This window comes from Mchenga conophoros, linkage group LG2 (genome assembly GCF_057382185.1).
Source record: "Mchenga conophoros isolate Kocher_MC1m ecotype Shallow Benthic linkage group LG2, M_conophoros_male_GT1.1, whole genome shotgun sequence".
Classification (NCBI taxonomy): Eukaryota; Metazoa; Chordata; class Actinopteri; order Cichliformes; family Cichlidae; genus Mchenga; species Mchenga conophoros.
Genome location: NC_140527.1, coordinates 7,325,377 through 7,350,020, shown reverse-complemented (window position 1 = coordinate 7,350,020; position 24,644 = coordinate 7,325,377). Strand labels below are relative to the sequence as shown.

Below are 24,644 nucleotides of genomic sequence, written 5' to 3'. Positions count from 1 at the left end.
TGTGAAAAACTAAGACACCCTATGATTCAGTAGCAGCAATATTGTGAATTACTTACTTTATCGGTATCTCACATTGTTGGCCCACTTTTCCTTATATCATCGCTTATCTTCAGTGAGGTTTGCCAGCAATAATGTACAGTGGGGCAAAAAAGTATTTAGTCAGCCACCGATTGTGCAAGTTCCCCCACTTAAAATGATGACAGAGGTCAGTAATTTGCACCAGAGGTACACTTCAACTGTGAGAGACAGAATGTGAAAAAAAAATCCATGAATCCACATGGTAGGATTTGTAAAGAATTTATTCGTAAATCAGGGTGGAAAATAAGTATTTGGTCACCTCAAACAAGGAAAATCTCTGGCTCTCACAGACCTGTAACGTCTTCTGTAAGAAGCTTTTCTGTCCCCCACTCGTTACCTGTATGAATGGCACCTGTTTGAACTCATCATCTGTATAAAAGACACCTGTCCACAGCCTCAAACAGTCAGACTCCAAACTCCGCCATGGCCAAGACCAAAGAGCTTTCGAAGGACACCAGGAAAAGTATTGTAGACCTGCACCAGACTGGGAAGAGTGAATCTACAATAGGCAAGCAGCTTGGTGTGAAAAAATCAACTGTGGGAGCAATCATCAGAAAATGGAAGACATACAAGACCACTGATAATCTCCCTCGATCTGGGGCTCCACGCAAGATCTCATCCCGTGGGGTCAAAATGATCATGAGAACGGTGAGCAAAGATCCCAGAACCACACGGGGGGACCTGGTGAATGACCTGCAGAGAGCTGGGACCAAAGTAACAAAGGTCACCATCAGTAACACACTACAACGGCAGGGAATCAAATCCCGCAGTGCCAGACGTGTTCCGCTGCTGAAGCCAGTGCATGTCCAGCCCCGTCTGAAGTTTGCCAGAGAGCACATGGATGATACAGCAGAGGATTGGGAGAATGTCATGTGGTCAGATGAAACCAAAGTAGAACTTTTTGGTATAAACTCAACTCGTCGTGTTTGGAGGAAGAAGAATACTGAGTTGCATCCCAAGAACACCATACCTACTGTGAAGCATGGGGGTGGAAACATCATGCTATGGGGCTGTTTTTCTGCCAAGGGGACAGGACGACTGATCCGTGTTAAGGACAGAATGAATGGGGCCATGTATCGTGAGATTTTGGCCAAAACCTCTTTGAAGATGAAACGAGGCTGGGTCTTCCAACATGACAATGATCCAAAACACACCGCCCGGGCAACAAAGGAGTGGCTCCGTAAGAAGCATTTGAAAGTCCTGGAGTTGCCTAGCCAGTCTCCAGACCTCAACCCCATAGAAAATCTGTGGCGGGAGTTGAAAGTTCGTGTTGCTCGGCGACAGCCCCAAAACATCACTGCTCTCGAGAAGATCTGCATGGAGGAATGGGCCAAAATACCAGCTACTGTGTGTGCAAACCTGGTAAAGACCTATAGTAAACGTTTGACCTCTGTTATTGCCAACAAAGGTTATGTTACAAAGTATTGAGTTGTATTTTTGTTATTGACCAAATACTTATTTTCCACCCTGATTTACGAATAAATTCTTTACAAATCCTACCATGTGGATTCATGGATTTTTTTTTTTTTCACATTCTGTCTCTCACAGTTGAAGTGTACCTCTGGTGCAAATTACTGACCTCTGTCATCATTTTAGGTGGGGGAACTTGCACAATCGGTGGCTGACTAAATACTTTTTTGCCCCACTGTATGCACAGCTGTCTTAAGGGCCCACCACAGCTTTTCAGTTAGGTTGAGGTCTGGACTTTGACTGGGCTTTGCGACCCTTTGGCTAACAAAAGAGATGAATCATACTATTTTAGATTTGGTGTTTGTGGTAGGATCGTGCTGTATGACACAGTCTCAGACAAGCTTTAGTTATCAGACATATGGCCTTAAATTTAACTCTAGAGTTCTTATACATAGACGGTCAACTTGGTAACTTCAAGCTGCCCTGGTCCTGTGGCTGAAAAATAAGCCAAAATTATCGCCCCTTCACCACTGTACTTGAAAAGTACAGTATGAGTTGTTTGTGCTAATATGCTGTGTTGGACCTTTCACCAAAGATTGTCCTTTGCATTATGTCCAAGTTCTCCTTTGTCCAAAGGACAGAGAAAGGTTTTATTCAGCTCAGACTACTTTGCAAGCTTAAGCCATGCTGCCATCTTCTTTTTAGAGAGAAGAGGCTTGTTCCACACTTGTTCAGTCTTTTTGTAATTGTACTTATTGTACTCAAGAAATTCAAAATTAAACATGCTAAATGAGATGTGGCTCTTGGGTTTTCTTCAGTACATTTTTGTCAATCCTTGATCTCTATATATTTTTGGTTTCATGTGCAGTTTCAGTCTTTGGTAGTTAATTTTTATTGTTTTGTTTGTCCATTTGTGTTAAAAAGAAAAATGCTCCTCATTCATGAATTAAACTTTATTATAACTGTAGCTATAGCTCCACCACAAGAAAATGTCTTTCTCGGATTCAGAGTGAGCTTTCATTTTACTGTTTCTACTTTAGCATGAGATTGACCACATTTTTTTTTTTATTTTTAACCAACTAGTTTTGTAGTTAAATATTTATCTGGACCACGATTGCTCTTCGAGTGTCAGTTGACAGCTCCAGTCTAACATGTTAATGTGATGAAACTTCTTCTCAGAGAAAACCAGTGTGTCTTGCTGAGTAGGAGCAGTACATGACTAAGCATTGGTTTTGTAGGTTTCCCACGCCAGATGACTCTCACAGGATCCACCATGTGCCTGGAAACATTTGTGCTCTTTGGACTGAAATGTGACAGTACTGCTGAGAGTGTTTGTGTTTTAAAAGGAAATCTATTGCATACTGGGGGTGGGGTGGGGTGGGAAAAATGTATCCATACAGGGACACCAAATATTTAATATTTCCACCCATCCATCCGTCCATCCATCCTCTTCCACTTATCCAATTCAGGGTATTGATATTTAGATAAATAAATCTGAAATTGAATTGACTCAACTGAAAAAACATCCAACAGTGTACACACTTAGCTTGACAAAGCTACCTTCCAATTCAGACCAATCTAAAGGCACATTTGCATTGAGTAAAAATAGGACTGCAACCTCTTTGCGTTTATAAACTCTATCTTATAACAATATTTATGACAAGTTTTAGTGCCAGTGTTGGTATTCTTAACAATATAATTTTGCAGCAAAAAATAAATAAATAACTGAAGTGATATGACTTTCTTATTGGATACAAACAATACTGACAAAGTTTAACTTTTAAGGACAGAATTTGAAAAAAGGTGATAACTCAGCAAATTGTTTTTATGTCATATTATGGATGAAGTATTGTGATATTATCATATTGTGGTGTGTCTGGTGATTCCTACCACTTTTGAAACTATTCTGTTTAACTAGTCTGTTTCAGTGTTTTTTTCCTTTCCTTCTCTTGAACTGCACACTTTATTTATTCCTTCTTTTCCCTCTTTATTCTGCTCTGCATGACTATAAATCAACATAATTCATTGCTGCTGCCTACGGCGTGTGGTACAAAGGTCTTGCATAACATGCTGTCCCACACATATTTTTTTCTGTTTTATCTGAGATTGAAAATTAAATGATGTTTTGTACCTAAATGCTTTCCTTCTGACAGCAGTCTTTATTGCATTTGTTCAGTTCAGCCTTTCACAAGTTTTACTCTATAAAACTCACTCATCTATCAGATAAACTGAGCATTCCTGCTCTGTGATTGGACTGTTGCACTCCAGTGCTGATTCTACTATTTCCTATAATAACATGCTAATTAGTTTCTATTAACTGTCATTGCTTGCTTAATACCTGTTTCATAATACTCTTTTGTTCATTGTCTCCAGGCTGGGCAGCAGCACTACTGCCGTTCCAACTTTGCTCAATTGACTTAAAAACTTTAGCCACTTCCTCAAAGCCATTTGTCTTAACTCCTGCCAAAAAGAAGGAAAAAGAACTTTGGTGTTTGCATCCTGTAAACACATGCTGACATCAAATACATATACTGATGGGTTTGTAGAAGCCTGGGTCACTGAATGCTTTTTGATGTCTTGTCCAATAGGGGTCTCTGTGTTTGTGTCGGTTGATAAACTGTTGTTAGTCACTGGCATTTAGGGCTAGATTGTGCGAGCATGCTTGTTTGATCATCCCTCTGGCTGTTTTTGCTCTGCAAACTGGATCTGGTGATGCTGTCTCCAGATCAGTCTAACATGAAGAAAGGCTGGATGTGCTGATGATTGTTGTGATTTAATGGGGAGCTGCCATGTCAACTTCAGAGGCAAGATCCAATATTATCCCAAATCTTATAAAACCTCTGCCAACTCATAGAAACCTCATGATGTATGCTAAAGATTAGGCATGGGGCTCAAAGATGGACACGGTATTCCGTTTTCCAGATTCACATGGGCCCCAAATACCTTAAGTACCTCAGTTTGCTAACTGGAAATTACTTTGTTACAGGATTTGGAGCTCATTCTTACACTGAAAAATGGTGGTTTCTAGCAAATCCCTAATGATATGTTGATAAATAATAAACTTTAATAATAATAAACTTTATTTATAAAGCACACTTAAAAACCAAGGGTATGCCAAGGTGCTTAACAAGTAAAATAGAGTATAGGAGGAGGATAATAGAAATAGGACCAAAGCAAGTACTAAATATGCAAACAGATAACTGTCACTAATACATAGGAAAGCAACAGGTACAGAGCAAACAAGAATTTAAATGAGCATAGAAGTGCATGATATAAAATCATAAAAGAAATATTAACTAGAGGGAAAGGCAAGATTGAATAAGTGGGTTTTTAATCGTGATTTGAACAGTGCAATGGAGTCAGATGCGCGGAGGTCGAGAGGAAGGGTATTCCACAGTACCGGGGCAGCCAGAGCAAACGCACGGTCACCCCGGGACTTCAGTCGAGATCTGGGTTGGGTCAGAAGTAGTTGAGTGGCAGATCTGAGTGTTCTAACAGGAGTATGTGGTTTGAGAAGTTCACTAAGATAACTTGGCGCTAATTTATTAATAGTTTTGAAAGTAAGGAGTAATATTTTAAATTGAATATGGTACTTTATGGGCAGCCAATGCAGGCTAGCTAGGACAGGGGTAATATGGCAAAATTTCCTGGTACCAGTCAAAAGGCGGGCTGCTGCATTTTGGACTGTTTGCAGTTTAAGAAGAAGAGAAGAGGGAAGACCATAGTACAAGGAGTTACAATAATCCAACCTGGAGGTCACAAAAGCGTGAATAAGCTTCTCCAGGTCCTCATGCGGAATATAATGCCTAGCCTTAGAGATAAGGCGCAGTTGGTGGAAGCTAGATCTCACTACAGCAGACACTTGCTTATCGAGTTTGAGCGAGCTATCCAGCAGTACACCCAAGTTACTGACATAGTCACAAGAAAAACTAGCAAAGGAACCCAGGGCAGCACAGAGTTGGGCACGAGGGATTTTACTGTTGAACACCACAATCTCAGTCTTCTTATCATTTAAAACGAAGGAATTACTCAGGAACCATTCTTTGACCTCCCGCATGCATTCTTGAAAGTAGTGCAGGGACACAGCAAGGTCGTCAGTAAGTTCAAAATAGATCTGTATGTCATCGGCATAACAGTGGAAGGCGATATTGTATTTTTCAAAGATTGTGCCTAGAGGGAGCAAATACAATGAGAAGAGAATAGGGCCTAAAACTGATCCTTGAGGCACACCACAACAGACCGGAGCGGAGGAAGAGGAGAAGGTGCCTAAGTGAACTGATAAGGATCTATCAGCGAGGTATGATTTAAACCAGTCGAGGGCAGTGCCTCTAATACCCACAGTGTGCTCAAGTCTTAGTAATAAAATGTTATGGTCTACCATATCAAAGGCCGAAGAGAGGTCCAGTAAAACTAGGACCATAGAGCGTCCAGTATCAGTGATTACAAGAATATCATTAAGAACTCTAACCAACGCTGTTTCAGTGCTATGCAATGGCTTAAAGGCAGATTGAAATTTCTCAGCAATATTGTTCGTGTCCAAGTACGCCTGGAGTTGGGAGAGAACTAGTCTCTCCAGGATCTTGGACAAGAACGAAAGCTTAGAGATCGGTCTATAGTTTGAAAGGTCATAACAGTCAGAATTTCTTTTTTTAAGAATCGGGTGGACTACAGCATGCTTAAAGGACAAAGGAACACAGCCTGAGAGCAAGGAAAAGTTCATAAGAAATAGGATACTAGGTCCGATTACATCAAAACAGTCCTTAGCTAAACGAGATGGAAGAATGTCAAGCACAGTATTGGTGTTATTCATTTGAGCAACTAGCCGCTTAAGAGTCAAAAGTGACACAGGCTTAAACTGGTGGAAAGTTGAAGTGCACTCAGGAATGGGGAGAGGATATAAAGCAGGGGGAAGGGAGGACTTAAGAGATGAGACCTTTTTTAAAAAGTGAGTTTGAAATCGCTCACAAAGACCCTGAGAATGAATTAAAGGCATGTCCGGGGAAGGGTTAACCACAGAGTTAAAAATTTTAAATAAGGTACGGGGGTTATGGTCATTGGCCAGGATGATTTTGGACAAGAAGGACGCTTTGGCCGTTTTAGCAGCACTTTGGAATTTTAAGCGGCTAGTCCGTAGCATGTCATGGGAAACCTGAAGTTTATCTTTTTTCCACCTTCTCTCAGCGCGCCGACACACGCGACGTAAGGCGCGCGTAGTGTCATAAATAGATTTTCTCACCCTGGACACAGTCTGTTTGACCTGCTCCCCTCAGGCAGGAGGCTCTGGTCCATTCGCACCAGAACCTCTCGCCACAAGAACAGTTTCTTCCCCTCTGCTGTTGGACACATGAACAATAACCACATGATTGTCCCCGCCACTAACACATGACCCTACGCTGTGTCACTGCATCATTTCATGTTTGGCACTGATCACCACCTGCACTCATGTATATATCTTTCTACGTAGCACTCTTAATTCTTATTCTCATGTATATATCTCATGTATATCTCATGCACATATCTTTCTTTCTACATAGCACTTTAATTCTTATTGTCTGCACTGAAGCACCGCAGCAATTTCCTAATGTTGTAAACCTCAACATCTGGCAATAAACCCATTCTGATTCTGATTCTTTCCATACTTTGTCACATAAAACTTGAACTTCATTCTCTTAAATACAACAGATGGTTTTTCTAGATAATACTTTATGTAGTTATAATCTCTTGTCTTAGAAGCTAGTCCAAAATGTCTTTTATGTGGGATAAAATATGTTCCAACTGTCAGCTAACTGTTGGCTCAATGCTAAAGACATGTTTTGTTTTTTGTTTGAAAGTATGAAGTTCAGAGTTCATTCAACATAATTTTCACAATTTAAAAAAACTCACATATTGTGCTCCATTGGATAAACAGTGCACAAAAATATACACAAATGCTGACTCATCTCATTTGACATAAGTAAAAGTGCTTATTGAGAAATTAACCTAGCTTGCTCAGATCAACCCGACCCCAGATCAACTTCCCAGTTCCTTTTCTTTCCCATTTATACAAACGCCAACACACTGTGCACAGAGTGAAGGCTCTGTAGTCACAATGAAGGATCCCTGTGATGGTGGCAGTGGCGGCAGGCACTGAAAAGGTCTGGATGACTAATCATAGTTAGATACCACTCCTTATATTTGGGTGAACTTCTTGAGGCTCCATAAGACTGGGTACCTCCGGCCAGAGAGTCTCCTCTTATGAACAGTCATTTGTTCGTAATTTCACTCCTTTTTAATGTATTTATTTATTTATTGTCTTTGGAAATCTCCCTTTTTTATCAAGTCCTTTATTTTCAAAAAAGCCAGAGGCAAGATTTTATCTTTTTATGATATTAAAAACTTGGCAGTTTACGCTCCATTTCTGTGCCAAGATGGTGTTTTGTCTTGAACTGGAAAGTTGATTTACTGTAGATTCTCCAGTACTGAACACATTGAGTGGTTTTATTGTGTCGCTTGCTTTGAAAAGACACTCGACTTCACAAATCACGCAGCAGCATTATTGTTTATTTCTGTTCCTCCCGCACTTCTTAGTGAATTGCTAGGTTACATACTCTTGCCTTTGTTCTGTTAATCAGAAGCATTTACAGATTAGGATAGATTCCTGCCCAGTTGAATTAACAAGATTACCGGCCCTAGGCCAGAAGACGTATTTACATGTGTTCTTGGACCTGAACACACAGTGTTGGATTCCACCAGGATTATGCAACACACTTAAGGCAACATCCTGTGAAGCAGAATGTGTTTGACTACAAAGGAGGCATGTGGTTATAAAGCAGTCTGTGGGTTGGAAGCACGTCTCTGTTTATGTTCACCAGCCCCTGAGCTAGCAGCTTTCAGCTCTTTAACAGGCCGATAACACTTTGCCCAAGGGTCCTGATGTAAGTAATGTTTTACTTTTACAAGTCACAAAAAACAGCTTCTCTTTAAATCTTGAGCTATTACTTGATAATTTGGGACAGGTAGTGGTCCAAAGCAAGGCCTCTGAGATTACTGCAATGGCTTTGTTTTCATTGGATGACAGTCACAGTGGAAGGATTGCAGTTATCTGGTTCAGACAGGGAGCCAACACTGATGGTCTTAACTCAATGGTTTGATGGAAGGCTCTTTGATATAGCTGTTGTTATGACTGCCGTTCCTAGTTTTTCATTTTTCTTGGCGATATTTTTTTAGTAAATTGTTTTGAAATTGTGGTCCACCGTCAGATATGATTTAACTGTGGAGGAGACTCCTAACTTCACATGTTTTATCTCTCAGAACATGAAAGCAAAGTCTCTTTGGAGTTTCCATGCTAGCCTTTTATTGGGTATTCGTTTTCAGAAATCGTTTCATTAAAGTAAAAAATAGATTCACACACACCAATGCTCCCTCAGGGATACTTGATTTGGCAAAAGTTTGACTCTGCAAGCTTCATTCATGCATTTCCAAACCAACGGGGACTTCTTTTATTTGTTGATGTAAGAATAATAGTAATGGGTGCTCTAGACATGAATCCATGAGAATTAGTTTGGTCTGGACACATGAAGGGCTTCTGAAGGAAAAGGAAGTGAAAAGAAGGAAAGTAAAGCCAATCAACAACGTTCAATTGTGTGTGAAACAATGTGGGCGACATTCCACTGAAAACAACAAAGGCAACAAATTCCTCTTTTTAATTGAATACCCTCACATGACCCTGAAGGGGTTAGAAAACACATTCATATCCAGAACCTTCCAGGTCTTTACAGCTTTATCTTTGCGTTGACAGCTTTTAAATTTGAAATGTTCTCATCGGAATATTTGTTTTTGTGATCAGGAAATAGTTTTTGTGGTATTAGTCTTTACATTATAGTTGCTGTAAGTAATGTTTTTGTTGAAATCTTTATTGCCCACTTGAAATTTTCTTTTGTAGATTTCTGTCTTTATATTTAACCTGCAGGTAATAACATTTTAATAGCTGATGCAACAGAGATGCAAGGCCACGCAGGTAGCTAGCCCCTTATTATAAATAATGATATTTATTTTTAATGTCACCACTGGTATGCCCATTATCAACAAGTATTTTACCTAATATGTCCATTTGATTTTGTATTTTGCTCAAATGGTATAGTCAAGAATTCCCTTGGGTCACAGAGGAGTTAGGAGTGTCTTCTAACAGATGTGCCACAGATGTGCATGAATCAAAGTCCTTGGCTTGTGTGCAGACACTGCCAAACTGAAAAGCAGGATAATGAGGATACCAAACCCTTTACATTTTCTACAGTTCGGAACTTTCTGTAGCAAGAAGTCAAACATGTAATTGATATTAATGTGCATGAACCCCAAAAGGCAATATATTAATTGATTTACCCTTGGAGACACTGGTTTCCACTGAGGATTTTTGACCTACTAAAGGCCAATAAAATGAAATATGGGATTTATTGGATTTGGCAAAAAAGCTTAATATTCACGTACAGTTCTAAACATTTTTTTCATTGTTTCTTTTTTTCATGAAATTATGATAGTTTATGTGTATTCCACTGAAATCCTAAAATACCACCTGTAAGGACATTATAAGTCAGCATAGAAAGTTATTTTTAAATTTTATTTTAAAGAATAATGGCCTGTGTTGTTTTTGTCTGTCTAGTCCACTGACCATGAAATGTTGCTGTCTTGAACCAAACCAGGGAATGCTATTTTTAATGTGCTGAAACCTGGGATTGCTATTCAGTAACGCTAATCCCCTGGGAAGGATAATCTCTCATGCACAACACTACAGTATGTTACAAAGTATTGTAAGACCTGGAAATTTCATTCTCAACTGTATAAAGGATGAAAATGCCATTAGCTAATAGTGGGATCATTTAGCTGTCCTCTAGTTGTAAAATCTCTCACAAAAGAATCTTTTGTGTTATAAAATATTTATTTGGTGTGGTTTTGGAATAGATTTAATCTTACTGTTTAAGTTAAGCATGAGCACGAAGAGCCAAGACAATTTTCTGGCAAGGTAACTTTACCCTGAATCAAAGTGACTCCAACTACTACTGGCAGTCAATGAAGAAAATGTACATCGATAGTCGTCTGCTTGACTAAACCAATTAACATTTGGGGAATTATTTGATTTATTCCTGAGTTAGATGTGACCATTCTAAACACTCTAATTTCTGTAAATTTTATAACAGATAATAATCAATATTGGAAACAGGGAGAAATAGCTAGCCTGGCTGTATATAGAGGGAACAAAATGCATGTAGGAGGATCACAGAACCTCATTCTATAACATGTTGTATCTTGTTTCCAACTGCAAGACCATTTATGGGATTGTTATCGCAGTGTGCGTGTGTGCGGGCATGTCATTATGACACAGTGTGGTCCTAGACACATCTATGCACACTGGTGCATAAACACACAGGTGCACACTGGCTGCTCTTTTTGTCTGTATGTCCATAAACTATACAGCAGTGCAAATTAAGTTTAAAGATAATGACATCCAACCCATGAACACTATTGTGGGGTGCCATTTTCCCACAATTTTTTTTTATTTGTTAGGTATTTGTAAGAAAAATAATGCAAATACAAGTCTGCATATTGCACATCAGCTATTGTGCAGGTTAATCAAATAAAATATAACAAACTGGCTCTATTCCCTGCTTGCAGATTAAGTTTAAGATTGAGTTTCCCTGTGTCTCACTTACACAACTTGCACAAGAGGAATTACGCTTTTAAAGGAACATGTTGTAATTTTTTTCTAAACCTTACCAAGTAGATGTTAGTGACTAATCCTAACCTGCGAGTAAAAACTTTTTGGTCTCCTGGCACATAATCCTGCATTTTATGCATCCCTACCCTGCATTGTATGTCTGTAAAGAGGGTCTAGGCACAACACATGTTTTAGAAAAAAAACTTTTAACTCTTAGAATAGACCTTTGTCCGATTCATGTTTAATTCAAGAAATATTAGTTCTTTGTGCAGAGCAGGTCCGTTGCAGTGTGGGTTTGTGAACCATCTGTTGGCACTGTAAGGCAGACTTTTAGGCCTCACACTCAGGCTTCACTCATTGCTTTTGTGCTGTCAACACCAGACACACAATGGCCTGTTCATAAGTGCTGCTGCAGTATGGAATAGTGGCAGTGAATAGCTAAATGTCAGCAAAGTGATAAATTCTCTGCCACTTTCCTTTCACTGCTTATCTCTTTATCTGCCTCTCCTGAACACCAAACATCACGCCTCTCGTAGAAATGAGGCCTACTGTCGGCCCACTCATTGACACACAGCAGTCCATTTCTTTTGTAAGAGGTCCAGGTTCCCAAACTAGCCAAGAAGCTGACAGAAAGATCCAGCCAGGCCAGATACTCTACATCTCCACGCATTTTCTTTTCCCCACAGCTGTGCAAACAAATGTGAAAGAAATTCTCAGGAAATTTAATCTTGTAATTGTTTTGGCTTTTAAAAGAGCATTCTAAAGAGGTCTCCTCATTTTACACCAACTGTCTGCCAGCGTTTGTGGGAATAAATAGATTTTAAGTAGGCTTGGTCCTAAAAGTCTCGCAACAGCAGATTTTTGGAGGTAATTATTTCAACACTGGAGTTGCACTAAAGATTGTATTGTATAAGATTGCTTGTATTTTATCTATCTGTCTATTTGTCTGTCTGTGCAAAATGCACGCATGTGTTTGTCCTTGACCAGTTTTACACATAAAAGTAGCTCAAAAAACTTAAGAGCTTTAAAATAGAATCCAGAATCTCTTGCAGTAAGGAACAACCATCCTCACAGTAACTGAAACTAAATGTCACATCTGAGATTCATACATATCTGGTGCAATATTTGTCCAAGTAAATGCATGTTTTATGATGTACAGTAGTTGTTCACATGCAAGCTGGCAGCTTTTTTTCCTCAGAGGGTCTGACCAACTATTACCCGATAAATCCCCTGTCCCACCACATTAGCCTGCCAGAGCCACTTGGCTGGGATGACTGCAGCTTATGTCAAGCTTGTTAGCGTTTAGCGTTGTTGACTTGAGAGGGACTTGATATATGTCCGAGAAGTCTTTGTGCACCTCTCCACACAATCTATCCAGTTCAAAGAAAGATTTAAAAGGTGTGCTGATAAGTGTTGCTTTTTGGTTTTCAGCAGTGAATGCCACTAAACACAATTTTTGGTGCACTTTTTTTTTTCATTCTTAATTTTTCTTTTAACCTGAAGCCCTCTTTACATGTTATATGTTGCTAACTCAATCCTTTTACTCCCATCTGCAGGCTGTGACAGGAAGATGTTTTGGTGAGAAGGATTTCCGAGGAGGTTTAGAGAATGGAATACTACTGTGCGAGTAAGTTGTGACTATATTTGTTATTGTTGTTGTTGTTTTGTTTTTTTCTTGTAATCTAGTAGCAGAATGTTACACATCTCTGGTTTGTACGTTTATTATTCTTGAATAGTTTTCAATGATTAGTCATCTTACCAATTCATTGTAATGTTTTTGTAATTTAATTGTACATATGCTGTTTGGTTTAATACTTATAGTGGTACTGTATTTGTTTCAGTATCATAATGCTCTGGTTGGTAAACGTAAAATAATCACACATTATTTAAAGTGAATAGAAAGAACTTTAGCAGTCAAGCAGGTTTTTGTTTCAAGTACTTTGAAGTGTGGTCCAGTGATCAAAACGACTGGTGTCCGGTTCAATTGTCGTCTAGTTTGACTCTTGAACTGGTATACCCACTCATATTGAGTCGAGGTGCTGAAACGAGACTGAAAACACTCACATGCACTTGCGCTTTCCTCTTCCACGTCCCAGTTGCTGCCAGTGTTGAACAAACCCAGCGTTTGTGCTGTCTTTATTGTGAATACAGATATCAGAGCCAATTTACCAGTGTGCCCACTGGTTTGGGGATTTCTGGGAAATCATAGAATATTTAGACGTGCAGTAGTACTGTAAGTCTCAAAAATAAAAGCCCTTCATTGCTTTCTAAGTGACTGACAAAAGGGGGGGAAATTACAACCAAGTAAATAAAGACTAATTTAGCCATTTGTGCTGGATTAAAAGTGGCAATGCAAGTATTGCTATGGCATCATAAGATTTCCCTATTAAGTCCTGAGATAAAGTGACAGATGCTGTCGGAGAAATGGAAAGTCGTGCAATGTCCGGGATAATCTTGTGAGTAAATGGCTACAGATTGACTGTAGCCACTGTAGCAGATTGATTACAGACTGGGGATCATTGAAACAGTGCATTTATAGAGGTCATTGGCAAGAGCTGTGATCAAAATTGTGAGTCCTTGGTTACTGGAGCATATGACATCCTCTTGGCCCCAAAACTGCACAACCAGTCAAGTAATTCATTTACATATAATTCAGGTAGAGAAGAGACCTGATTGAATCAGTTTAAATGCTCTCCAACCTCTTCCTCATTTTCCTGATATTCAAAGAATTAGGAAATGTCCCTGTACACACTCATAAGATTATTTGTTTATGCGTCTAGATTTCTTTTGACTGTGCCTTTGTTTTGATAATAGATGACATGTCTCTCACAGTTCAACCATGTTAATGGCTGAAAGTGAAATTTTCAGGAGACACAAGTGGGCCTCTTTTCCCAGCATATAAGTTTGAATAATTCCATCAAAGCCACAGTGGGATTTGAAAACCATTTCCCCCAAAACATGTTTATAAACAAAGTCTTACATTTTAAAAAAGCAGACAAACATTCACATTCCAGGCAATTTTCAGAGTGAAAATATTGTCTTCTCTGATGCCATTACTCATTCTCCCCACCTACACATCTTAATATATTGGCATGTAGGTAGGATTAAGAACTGCCTTCTCCTGGGGTTGTTCAGAATTATTCTTGGAAATATACAGTGTAGCAGGAAATCTTCAACTTAACGTAGGAGTACATGAGGCATGCTGAGGGAAAGAGAGTTCACTGAAAAGGTAAATTACAGCACTTCATCTCAAAATACCTGCTGAAATACTATGAACACCATAAGACTGTTGATATCTAATACCTCGTATCCAAGGGCGGATTTTTCCTTTTTAGAGGAGAATCATTACAGCGCTTCCTCTGATGAAAACACGCACAAAAGATGAAACTGGAGACAGAGAGGAAGGGAGAGAGAGGCGGGAATGCTGAAACTGCTTGTTCATGGCTGATAAGCGGGCAGAGTTTGAGGAATGCAATGTACTGTACACTTCCCGCCAAAAGGTTTCGCATCGGCGTGGGTCTGATGAGAGATGACAGCACCAAGACAAACCTACTCATGTGTGCTTCCCTGTGATATAACATTTACTGGAACTAGTTAACAGGTCCCAGTGGGTGAAAGGAGCAGAAACGATTCTCCACTGTGATTTAGGATGCGTCGTCGTTATAGATGTTCCAGACGCCACAGGGGAGTTTTAGAAATGTTTCTTTATCCCTTTAAATTCCCCTTTCTTTTCTCTGTAGAGACACCCACAGTTTAAACCTATTCATGTATTTTGCCTGCAGTTATTTCATTCTGCTCTAGCGACGTTTCATCTTTGAAATGCATGCTTTGAAGTATTGAAGTCAACATGTCAGTAAAAGAAGTTTTAAAGCCACAACTCTTCTTTTTTATGCGTCTTTTGTCAGGTTGCTGAGCTCAATTAGACCTGGACTGGTGAAGAAAATCAATAGACTTCCAACACCGATTGCTGGCCTAGTAAGTGTTTTGGAATCATTCTTTAGACTGCTTTACAGCATTTTAACCAAAACTGAAGACCATTTTATAGTTTGCTCCTTTTTCTTTCATTGTCACACTGTCATACTATGATTCAAAGCTGTCTAATATCAAAACTTGCTGTCATATTCAAAGTCTTTAGACTACAGGCCACATTTAATTATACATTCATACATCACTTTTTTCCATATGTTTCAAGAGGAAGCTGGGGTAGGCCACAGTTACCACTAAACACTCTGCCACCCACTTTGCTGATTAAAGTAAAGATATGAAACACATTTTCCGTAAAATAACAGCTTGTAAGAAAATGGCTTTTCTTCCATTCATCACCCCAAGTACTGTTGTGTCATTGTGGAATTTGGGTGAGCTGATACAATCTCTCAGGGAAAAACGTGTTGTTAAGTCTGCTTTTCAAAAGTTGCTGAGTAGCAGTAGTAGTAGAATTCAGTATCCTAAAGTTATGGATGTGAATTAGATGACGTTTATGTTACATTAAGCTGTTTCTTTGGTTTGTATTAAGATGGTGATTATGTTTGTTGCTGTGGTGCACAACAGGCAAAGTGTGCATTAGCAGTCGCGTGTAACACTCAGCACTTAAAAGCTTACTTATTGTACAGTTCTGCAGTGAACCAGATAATCTTGAGAGCCCTTGGCTATGAAATATACTGGATCACTGCAGGAACACAAAAAATCCACTTGAGGATTTTATATGTCCCAAAGTCATTTACTGCCTCAACATTATTATTGGTGAGGTGCATCAAAACCAAAAGGATTTTTCAAAGATGTAGATGATAGAAACCTATTCCTGCTCCCAAAACCTCACATGGAAGTTGTTCATTGTTGTCTGTGGTTTTACTGAAGAATCCCAAGTTTGGGTCTTGCTTTGAATGAGATTCTGTGAATTGAAGTTGATCCGGACACTGATACTTTCCAGCTGAGTACAGTGCAATACAGTAGAGTTCTTTCATAACGACCTTAGACCTTAATCTGGATGAAGTGGCCTTTCAGGACCAGCACTCGCATGTAAACATAGTCATAGTGAAAGTTGATAGCATGTACTTCCATCTCTCTTCTCTTCATGAATAGCTTGTCAGTGTATAACTTCAGGCTGTCTTTGTAATTTTTTTCATATTCACGTTTAATTTAACACCTTTTTTGTAAACATAGAACACCAAGAAGTAAAAGTTTTAAAAAAGTGACAATTAAAACTATATTTTATTAGTCATTCTGAAAATGCATGACTTATTTTGATCCTTTGGCAAATATCACTGTATTTAAGAAATAGGCAGTCTATTCTTGTATTGATAAGAAAACAACTGATGCTTTGCCCTGTTTTGTGTCATTGTGAAAGCTTTGCATCATCAGTTATTTAACTGTACTTTACACTGATGTGTTTTAGCAAAGAAAACTACTCTGGCAGAATGTTTCCTTAATAAAATGGAATTTCTGAATTAAATGTGATGATTGTCGATGATAGCAGTTTAGAGCAGAAGTTCTGGTACTTCAGCAACAAAAAATATGTAATTATTTAGATCACAACATCACAGATGAGGGATGGAGGCCGTGGTCTGGGCAGAATGGCTACTCTTGTCTCACTGTGCCACTAATAGCCGCCATTGAGTGCTCTGACTTTTAAAGAGCGTTGGATAATTAATTACTTTGTTTTCTACCATAAAGTAATAGACTTTTCAAACCTTTGTACTTGGATCATTGTTGCATTACTTCAGCAGAGTAGATATATTTTATCCACTCAGCTCATGGTTGTTTTTTTTCAGGGTCCAAAGATGCTTTTCTGCTGAGCATCAAAGCAACAGTATCTGATGATGGAGTTTTTACTTTTCATTTCCTGTCTTATTTTTCTCAACAGTGAACAGGAAACAAAGCTGTAACACAAGGGATATTATAAATGAGCATTTTTAAGCTTATTTGACGCCTTTTTGATGATATAAACCACAATCTGTAATCTGAAGATTTCTTCCACTTTGCAATAACATAACTCGTAGTTTATTGTGGAATACTTAGAAGAAGGAGTTTCAATAGCAGGCTCTAATTGAGACTGTTTGTACAAACAGCTAAAGAGGTGTTGCCCATTACTTTTGTCCACATAGTGTATCTCTGGTGGCATGGTGATGCTATAGCTAGAACTGTTGCATCACTGTGTCCACTAGTGGCTACTCCATGTCCCAAAGTTATAAATAAAAAGAAATCTAATTAGCCTCAGGTGTAGACACTTAAAGGTCAAAAAACACAGCACAACCATTACTAATTAGCTCAAAGGGACAATCAGTAACCCATTGACTGCCTGTTTATACTAGTAGCTAGAGGATAATATATAATAAAAGTTGAAACAAGAAAACAAAAAAAGCGGCTGGATGTTCTGAATAAAGTGACTCGTTATACTTACAACGTTTCATAGCTTTTAAGTTCCTGTGGCCTTGCAGGGATTTTTCTTCCTCTTGGCTTTGATTAGTGAGGTGAGAAATACATAAACAAGGGGACTGCTGTTATCTGGACCATCGTAATAAAACATAGCCTACTCCCCCTTCCTCTTCCTGTTTGGGGGCTAATGCGAAAACGAGTCTCTGTGGAGTTTAGGCTGTTTTATAATCACAGCAGCTACCTCAGTGTTTTGGCAGGTCGAGCTGTATAGGTCAGTGTTCGCTGGTTGTGGCAGATTCTTATCCCAGGCATCTCTGGGTTGACTGGCATGCTCATGTCTTATAGTGTGTTAATAGACATGCAACGGTGATCTCCTGGCAAGACGAGTAGTGGTAATTAATTAATATGAATAGTAGTAATTAATCTGCTTGAATAGATGTTTCATTAGACATGACATTTATTAGATCAAGTGTTTTATATTATTTTTAATAATAAACACTGGTATGTTACATAAATGCCTTCCAATTTGAACTTTACATATTTTGCATATCAATTTTAAAAATTCTATGACTCATTTTTGAAAAAAATATAAAAGTGTTTGCTGTCAACTCAAAATTTAATCTTGATCAAGTTGAAGACTTTCTTTTTTTCAGTTTGAAGCAAAATTATCCTGTTGTCATTAGAATATCTGTAAACCTGATTCACCACTGCAGTAAAAATTGAGCCATATTAAACTTTGCACCGTTAGAATAATTTATATGACTGATAGCTCTGAAAAATCCATTTCATATTTGGATATCTGAGGTGATCTGTGGGTGGCTTACCAAGTCTTTTGCAGTGTTTTTCTTGAAAGGGACAAAAACAATTGTCCAACATCAGGCCTTAAACTCTGACCTGCTTCCCTGAGAAAGTTGTTGTTCTAATTAGGACATTAATCAAATTCCAGTGAAGGTTAAGTCTGAAGAAATCCAAACATATAAAACTAATTTGACCTTTACGTCTCGGAATATGTGACCAATGTGTTAGCTAAAGAACATATGTTCTGATGTTTGTAAAATTAATTTACATTCCATTCTAATTCATGCTAATTTCACCACAATGCTGAAATTTTGAGAATGGACAGAGTGGACAGGGGCTTTATTTCTGAGTCTACCTCCAGACATCAAGTCCTCCTCCAAACACATTCAGCTGTCAGTCATTTCTTTGTGGTAGACACCCAGTTTCCTGTGGCAAGGACCTGCATATCAGAACAAAGTTATACTCCCTTCCTTAAAAACGCACACACACACTCTTTCCAAATACCCACTAAATTACCCCTTTATCTATCATGTTAGTTGCTAACAAATGAGCCAGATAAATCCCCTTTTGTTATTGTTATTTATTCTGGTTCCAGACTACATGATATTAGAACTAAACAGAGAAAATGTGGGATGAAACTGCTTAATTGGAAACAAGATTAAGTTCCTCTTTCACACTACCATATCCCCTGCCGCCCCTGACTATAGATGGATGGACTATAGATAGATTATTGACAAGATGAGCCACGGTTTATAGAAATACTGTGTATGTATGTGTCTATATTTACCAACCAAGTTAAATCATTAATTACATTATTCTGTAACCAAAACATTTCACCTGCAGCAGAAATGTGTGTTACTTTGTGTTATGCACAACATTGAAGTCACAAATCTACAGTTTACTTGCCAAGTGGGAGTACCATAAGCAGTGCTTGCAGCAGCCATTATCTTTGCTTATAGGTTAACACACACCTGTGAAAAATGTGATTATGCATTCCTCTAGTCAAAGGGTCATTCAGCAGGTTAGGGTGATACAGCCTACAAAAATAATGCATAACTGCTGTGATTTTTCTGAGCTGTCTTTTTTCCATCTTGTTTGTGAGCAAGTGAGCTCTCTGCTCTGGCTGCAGCTTTATAAAAACATTGCAGAACCAACTGTCAACCTGAAAGTACATGGGTAAAATGTTGATAATTATTTTAGCCACTTTCTATGCTGCCAACTTGCAAGCACAGCAACATCTAGTCAAGTAGTTGTACACTTCCTTTGTTTGCAAAGCTTTTTGTGTCTATGCAACAGTTTATCTTGTGATTTACTTGAGTTGGATAATGCAATCATTGTTTATTCAGCTCAGTTTATCATATCTAAATCTAGCAAAGGATATTACAATGTTTGTCGTTGTTAATTATTGTAAAGGTGATAATTAATCATATCTATGTATGCTTCTTAGTTCTTTTTTTTTCTTTAAATCTGTATTGTATTTGGTCTCATATTCAACTTTCTGCAATTTCAGATGTTAGGCAACAGCTCAAAGTAGACTCATTATGTCTGCTTAAAGATATTATTTGATCCAAGTTTTTGTGTGGGAAAAACAAACCATGTTGCCTTCCCTGTGTTACATCAGTATGATGATCATATTCTTAGAGTATGTTTCACAAAAATTCTAATCCTCCTCCTTTGTGAGTTGGAGGATTCCTTGTTCCAAGTGTTAACTCATTTCTACTATCTGGAAAATAAATACTAGTATTAATCGAATGCAGCTGATGTGAAAACCCTTTGTTTTGAAGTTTAATATGACCATGATCAGCTTAATCCTGTGGCAGGTGTGTCATTTCAGAAGTAAAATTTCTCAAAAAGACCTTGCTGGTCCTGTTAGAGAGATATCCTAGCATAAGTGTGTATATCTTTGGGTGGGGTTGCCTCACCAGGAGAGCAGAGATGGCACTGTCCCAAAAACACAGGAAGGTGCAGGGTGGATTTGGAGGGGTAGTTTGCTACAGTTGGAAAAGGATCGTGAGAACAAGTGTGCATGTTTGTCATTGTACCCATGCTTTAACCAGGTTTTTTTATTTTATTTTATACTTGGTAGTGTGTACATATAAATAACACTCCAAGTTTTATGTGTCTGAATATTCCAAAAAGAGTTTATTTAAAGCAGCATTTTGTGCAAGCGCATGTATACAAGCACAGTGTGCTTGTGTTTGGCATGTGAGAGGGAGAGACTGTGTTTGGGACAATTGGGGTGGAGAGGAAATGGTGACACCCTGAGAGAGAGAAAGGGAGAAAAGAGTTTAGGTTGTGGCCCTCTGAAAGACTGAGAGACATAGAAACAAAGAGAGCGGGAGAACCTGGGAACTGGAGAGGAGAGCCTGGCTCAGGTTGCGTCCAACAAAGAGTTTGTCAGAGAGCAAAGGAGAGTGAGGGAGAAGGACTAAGACGATGGGCAGAATAAAACATTGAGGAGAGAAGGAAGGAAGGATTCGAGAAGAAGCCGATAAACAAGAAGCAGGAAATATTTGAACAGAGGAACCCGTCAAGAGCGAAAGCTGGAGTAATCTGAGAGATGAGATGTACGAAAGCTGGGCACAAAACCTGATGGTGTCACATTTCTGTTGAGCAGGTATCCTGATTTTTATGGCGAGACTCCTTGTTTGTGTGTGTTTCTGTGCAGGAAAGAAAGTATCTGGTCATTTCAGTTTGTTTGGCTGACAGAGACCTTGGAAATGTTTGTGGGACATGGTTCATGTGGGATAATTTAAGAGAATGTTGACATTTTCTCTCTTTAGCTGTTAGTGTGCAAAGATGTTTCTACCAGGAGTTCAGTCTATTTAATCGAAAAGAAAATATAAAATTGGGGTGGGGGGGGAAGATTACTACGCCAATGAAAATAAATGAAGTAGACATACTCAGAAGGGCTAGAACTGTGTCAACAGAATCACTTTTAGCAGTTAATATTGGTTTGTATATTCATTCCCTTTATTTTTTAGATGAACTTTGATTTGATGAAATAATGAGCCAGGCAACATGTTGATTTAAATGTTTAAGTCAATAAGTGATCTGTCTCACCTGTGTGACTCGCATGTTTCGAGTAGTTCAGTGTATATTCATGTTAAATGATATGGTCCTTCTTGCAGAGTTTGCATTTAGAATAGAATAATAGAATAATACAATTCTGTAATTATAATAGAAAGTGTATATTAGTTGAGGTCTTGCATGGTTTATCTGATGTAGCTTTTCTTTCTGTCTCCTAGTATTTATCCCAATGAAATTGTGCTTTCGCTCTACAGGACAACCTCAGTGTGTTTTTGCGTGGCTGTGAGGAGTTAGGACTGAAGGGCTCCCAGCTCTTTGACCCTGGAGACCTGCAGGACACATCAACACGCCCCACGGCCAAGTAAGACTCGACCACTTGAGTTATGTTCCACAGATAATATCTACCATTTGAACAAGTCGAGTCCTGCAGAGTTGACTGTGTAGATTTGACCATATATACTGTATGTAGAAAAGTCTAATGTGATGCTTTCCAGATGGTAAAACATAGATACATGGATGACAAAAAAGAGCCTAAAAGTTAGTTGATGAATTTTAATCAGTTTGCTTAGTTTGTGAATGTCTTAGAATTTACTGTTTTTTGCGCTCTGTTAACACTGTTACTGTGGCACTAACTAAAGGTGACAGTTTTAAAATAAAACTTACTAATGTGAGCTTTAAATTATTTATAGCTTTGACATTTATTTACACAAGACTCTAACTTTTATCTCTCTACAAAATAGTGAGGGTGCTGTTCTTTCATAGTAAAGTGAAGCTTTGGTGAATGGAATTTTCCTAAATGTTTCTCTGCTTCAGAAGGTAAATATCTCCACATTTACCTTTGGAGATATTTTTCTCTGTTGTTATAGGACAGATGTTTAAACTTTTTAAATTATTCTTATCACATTTAAATTGAGGTTTAAATTTTCAAACAAAAAAGACAAAAAAAACTGTATTTCCTAAAATTCTTTGTTGGAAATGCTCTATATCACTAGATGGTGATGGTGAACACTTTTAGCCTGCTTGTCTCAAACACTGGTTGTGCATTTCTTTGTCTCACTTTGTCAGTAACCCGTCTGTCATTCTCTGCATCAGACAATCAAGCAGTTCACTGAAACACAAATAAGTAGACGGGAGTCAATGGAAGTTTGCATGAGCCTGTGCCAGTGAAGCAACAATGACATATCTGTGAGACACAATTGGTCTCTGTCCAAATAAAACACAAGGGTGTGCATCACACACTGAACCATGACTCCTACTTTGTTGCTTGGTAACAAAGCCAACTGCATCTAGCTTTTCATACTGTATATGTGTTTGTGTGAATATGTGGGTGTTTCACTGTCTTTGGCATGCACTGTCTGCTGGCTGTGTATTACCAAGGTTTCATTCACAGAAGGGTTTTAAAGGTGCTTTTGGAGATGGGGCAATGCATCTCTATTTTGTTTGCGTCTCTGTTTATTTATTCTTGATTCAGCATGTGCACATATCTACAAGTATAATAATTTAGCTAATGTAAGAAAGATCTAATATTGCCAATCAAGATTGTTAGATGAAGAGGGACATATAATTGTGTCATTTTCATAACACTGTTTACAACTGGTTTTGAGTGATGTGGTAAAAAAGAAAAATGTAGGTATATATCGAAACAAAGAACAGGGGCCCAGGATAGAGCCTTGGGTAACAACACAATTAAGTTGGGCGACTCATTAGCATTCATAGTGAGCCTGTACCTAATATGCCACAGGGTGATTTTTTTTCTCTTTCTGTCATTGATTGTTTAATAGCATCTCCAAAAACATGCAGGCAGTAGTATATTAAAAATGATGCAATCTGGATTCATATTTACTCAATACACCATTGCTTCTATTGACATGTTAAAATTGAACTTTGCTTTCATTGTTCAAGTAGCCCTGCACTTCATCTGGTGCTTATGTAACTCTCTCACATATAGAAGGTTATTTCCTACACCTTTACTCTTCTAGAAAACTTTGGACAGCTAGGGCTCAGACAAACAGATTGTAGTGCACTGTGAGCTGAGGAATAGAATATCTACTGTTCCTGTTGATGGTCATGGCTCATTTTCCAGGATAAGCAATGGTTTGCCAGGTAGTGGAGATGAGAGGAGATGACAGCTGTGTTTCTGTTCAGCAGTCTAGTGGATTTCACAGAAAATTTTGAAATGCTGTAAAATATAAAACACAGGTTAAATCTTTACCTCAGTTGCATTATCCATAAATATACTGATTATGGCTAAGTTAATGCCACTGGCAGTAATTATGGAAACCATTTAAAGCTTTCATCAAAAATAAATAAACATTAACTCATAAGCAGAAAGAATAATGTTACTATCATCACATAACATAGAGCTAATAGAGGGAAATGTCTTGGTAGTTATGTTTAACAAAAAAATATAGTGTAAATAATAAATTATGACTTTCAAAGCCAGATTATAAAATCTAATCACGTGAGAGAATTTTTTCAGAAATAACTAGCTAGCCAATTTGTAAAGGCTTTTTCAAATGTTTGTTTTCAGCCATAAGTTACTTTATATCAGTTTTTACAAATTTGATATTAAACTACTGTATATACCCATGCTTAATATACATTTGACATATGTAAGAGAAAAGAATAAGCAGCAATATCATTACTAGTTTATCTGTTTTTAGCCTTTACATTAAATACATTTTGTCATTTAAACGACAAAGACAAACATGCAGGAAAAAAATGTAAGAATATGAGAGCTGTTTACATTAGCTTGGGCCTCTTAATATGATCTAATACCTTGTGGAATGTGTATTTGTCCTTTGATTGTGAACTTACTAGCTAACAGCAGAGAAAAGGTACTTGTCTCCATGTTTATTTAGTCAACTGACAGAATGAGAGGATGATGAGGGAGGGGTTGCTGTTCATGCTCTCAAGCTCATTTCACCTTCTCCACCTTTATTTGTTTCTCATGTACCTGCTGCCATTCAAAGCCCAACTTTGAGTGTCACTTGCATGTTGAATGAGTTGGCCTAAGTTAAGCAGAGTCTCAGGATGTGTTGTGTGAATTATGGCATAAAATAGTTGTGTTCTGTACCTGTAACATTGAAATCCCCACATAAGAAAATCCTGTATATAAGTACAAGATAAGCTATTTCGTGTCCTTGTTTATCTTTTCTCTTTGAATCCCTGGAAGTACTATCTATCTATCTATCTATCCATCTATCCATCTATCCATCTATCCATCTATCCATCTATCCATCTATCCATCTATCCATCTATCCATCTA

General features: G+C 38.2%; 1 protein-coding gene across 11 annotated transcripts in view; it reads left to right on the top strand.

Annotated features, from left to right (window-relative positions):
* The window catches only part of LOC146581621 (LIM and calponin homology domains-containing protein 1-like), a 91,435-nt gene that overhangs the window by 25,437 nt on the left and 41,354 nt on the right, over nucleotides 1-24,644 (top strand). For 10 of the 11 annotated variants that reach the window (XM_085285119.1, XM_085285097.1, XM_085285111.1 and 7 more), the window contains exons 2-4: nucleotides 12,733-12,803; nucleotides 15,082-15,151; nucleotides 21,631-21,737. In XM_085285119.1, the coding sequence (XP_085141245.1) occupies nucleotides 12,733-12,803; nucleotides 15,082-15,151; nucleotides 21,631-21,737 (248 nt within the window). Of the gene's footprint in view, nucleotides 1-12,732; nucleotides 12,804-15,081; nucleotides 15,152-20,648; nucleotides 20,964-21,630; nucleotides 21,738-24,644 lie in introns of those variants that run through there. The other variant, XM_085285171.1, reaches the window with a different exon arrangement.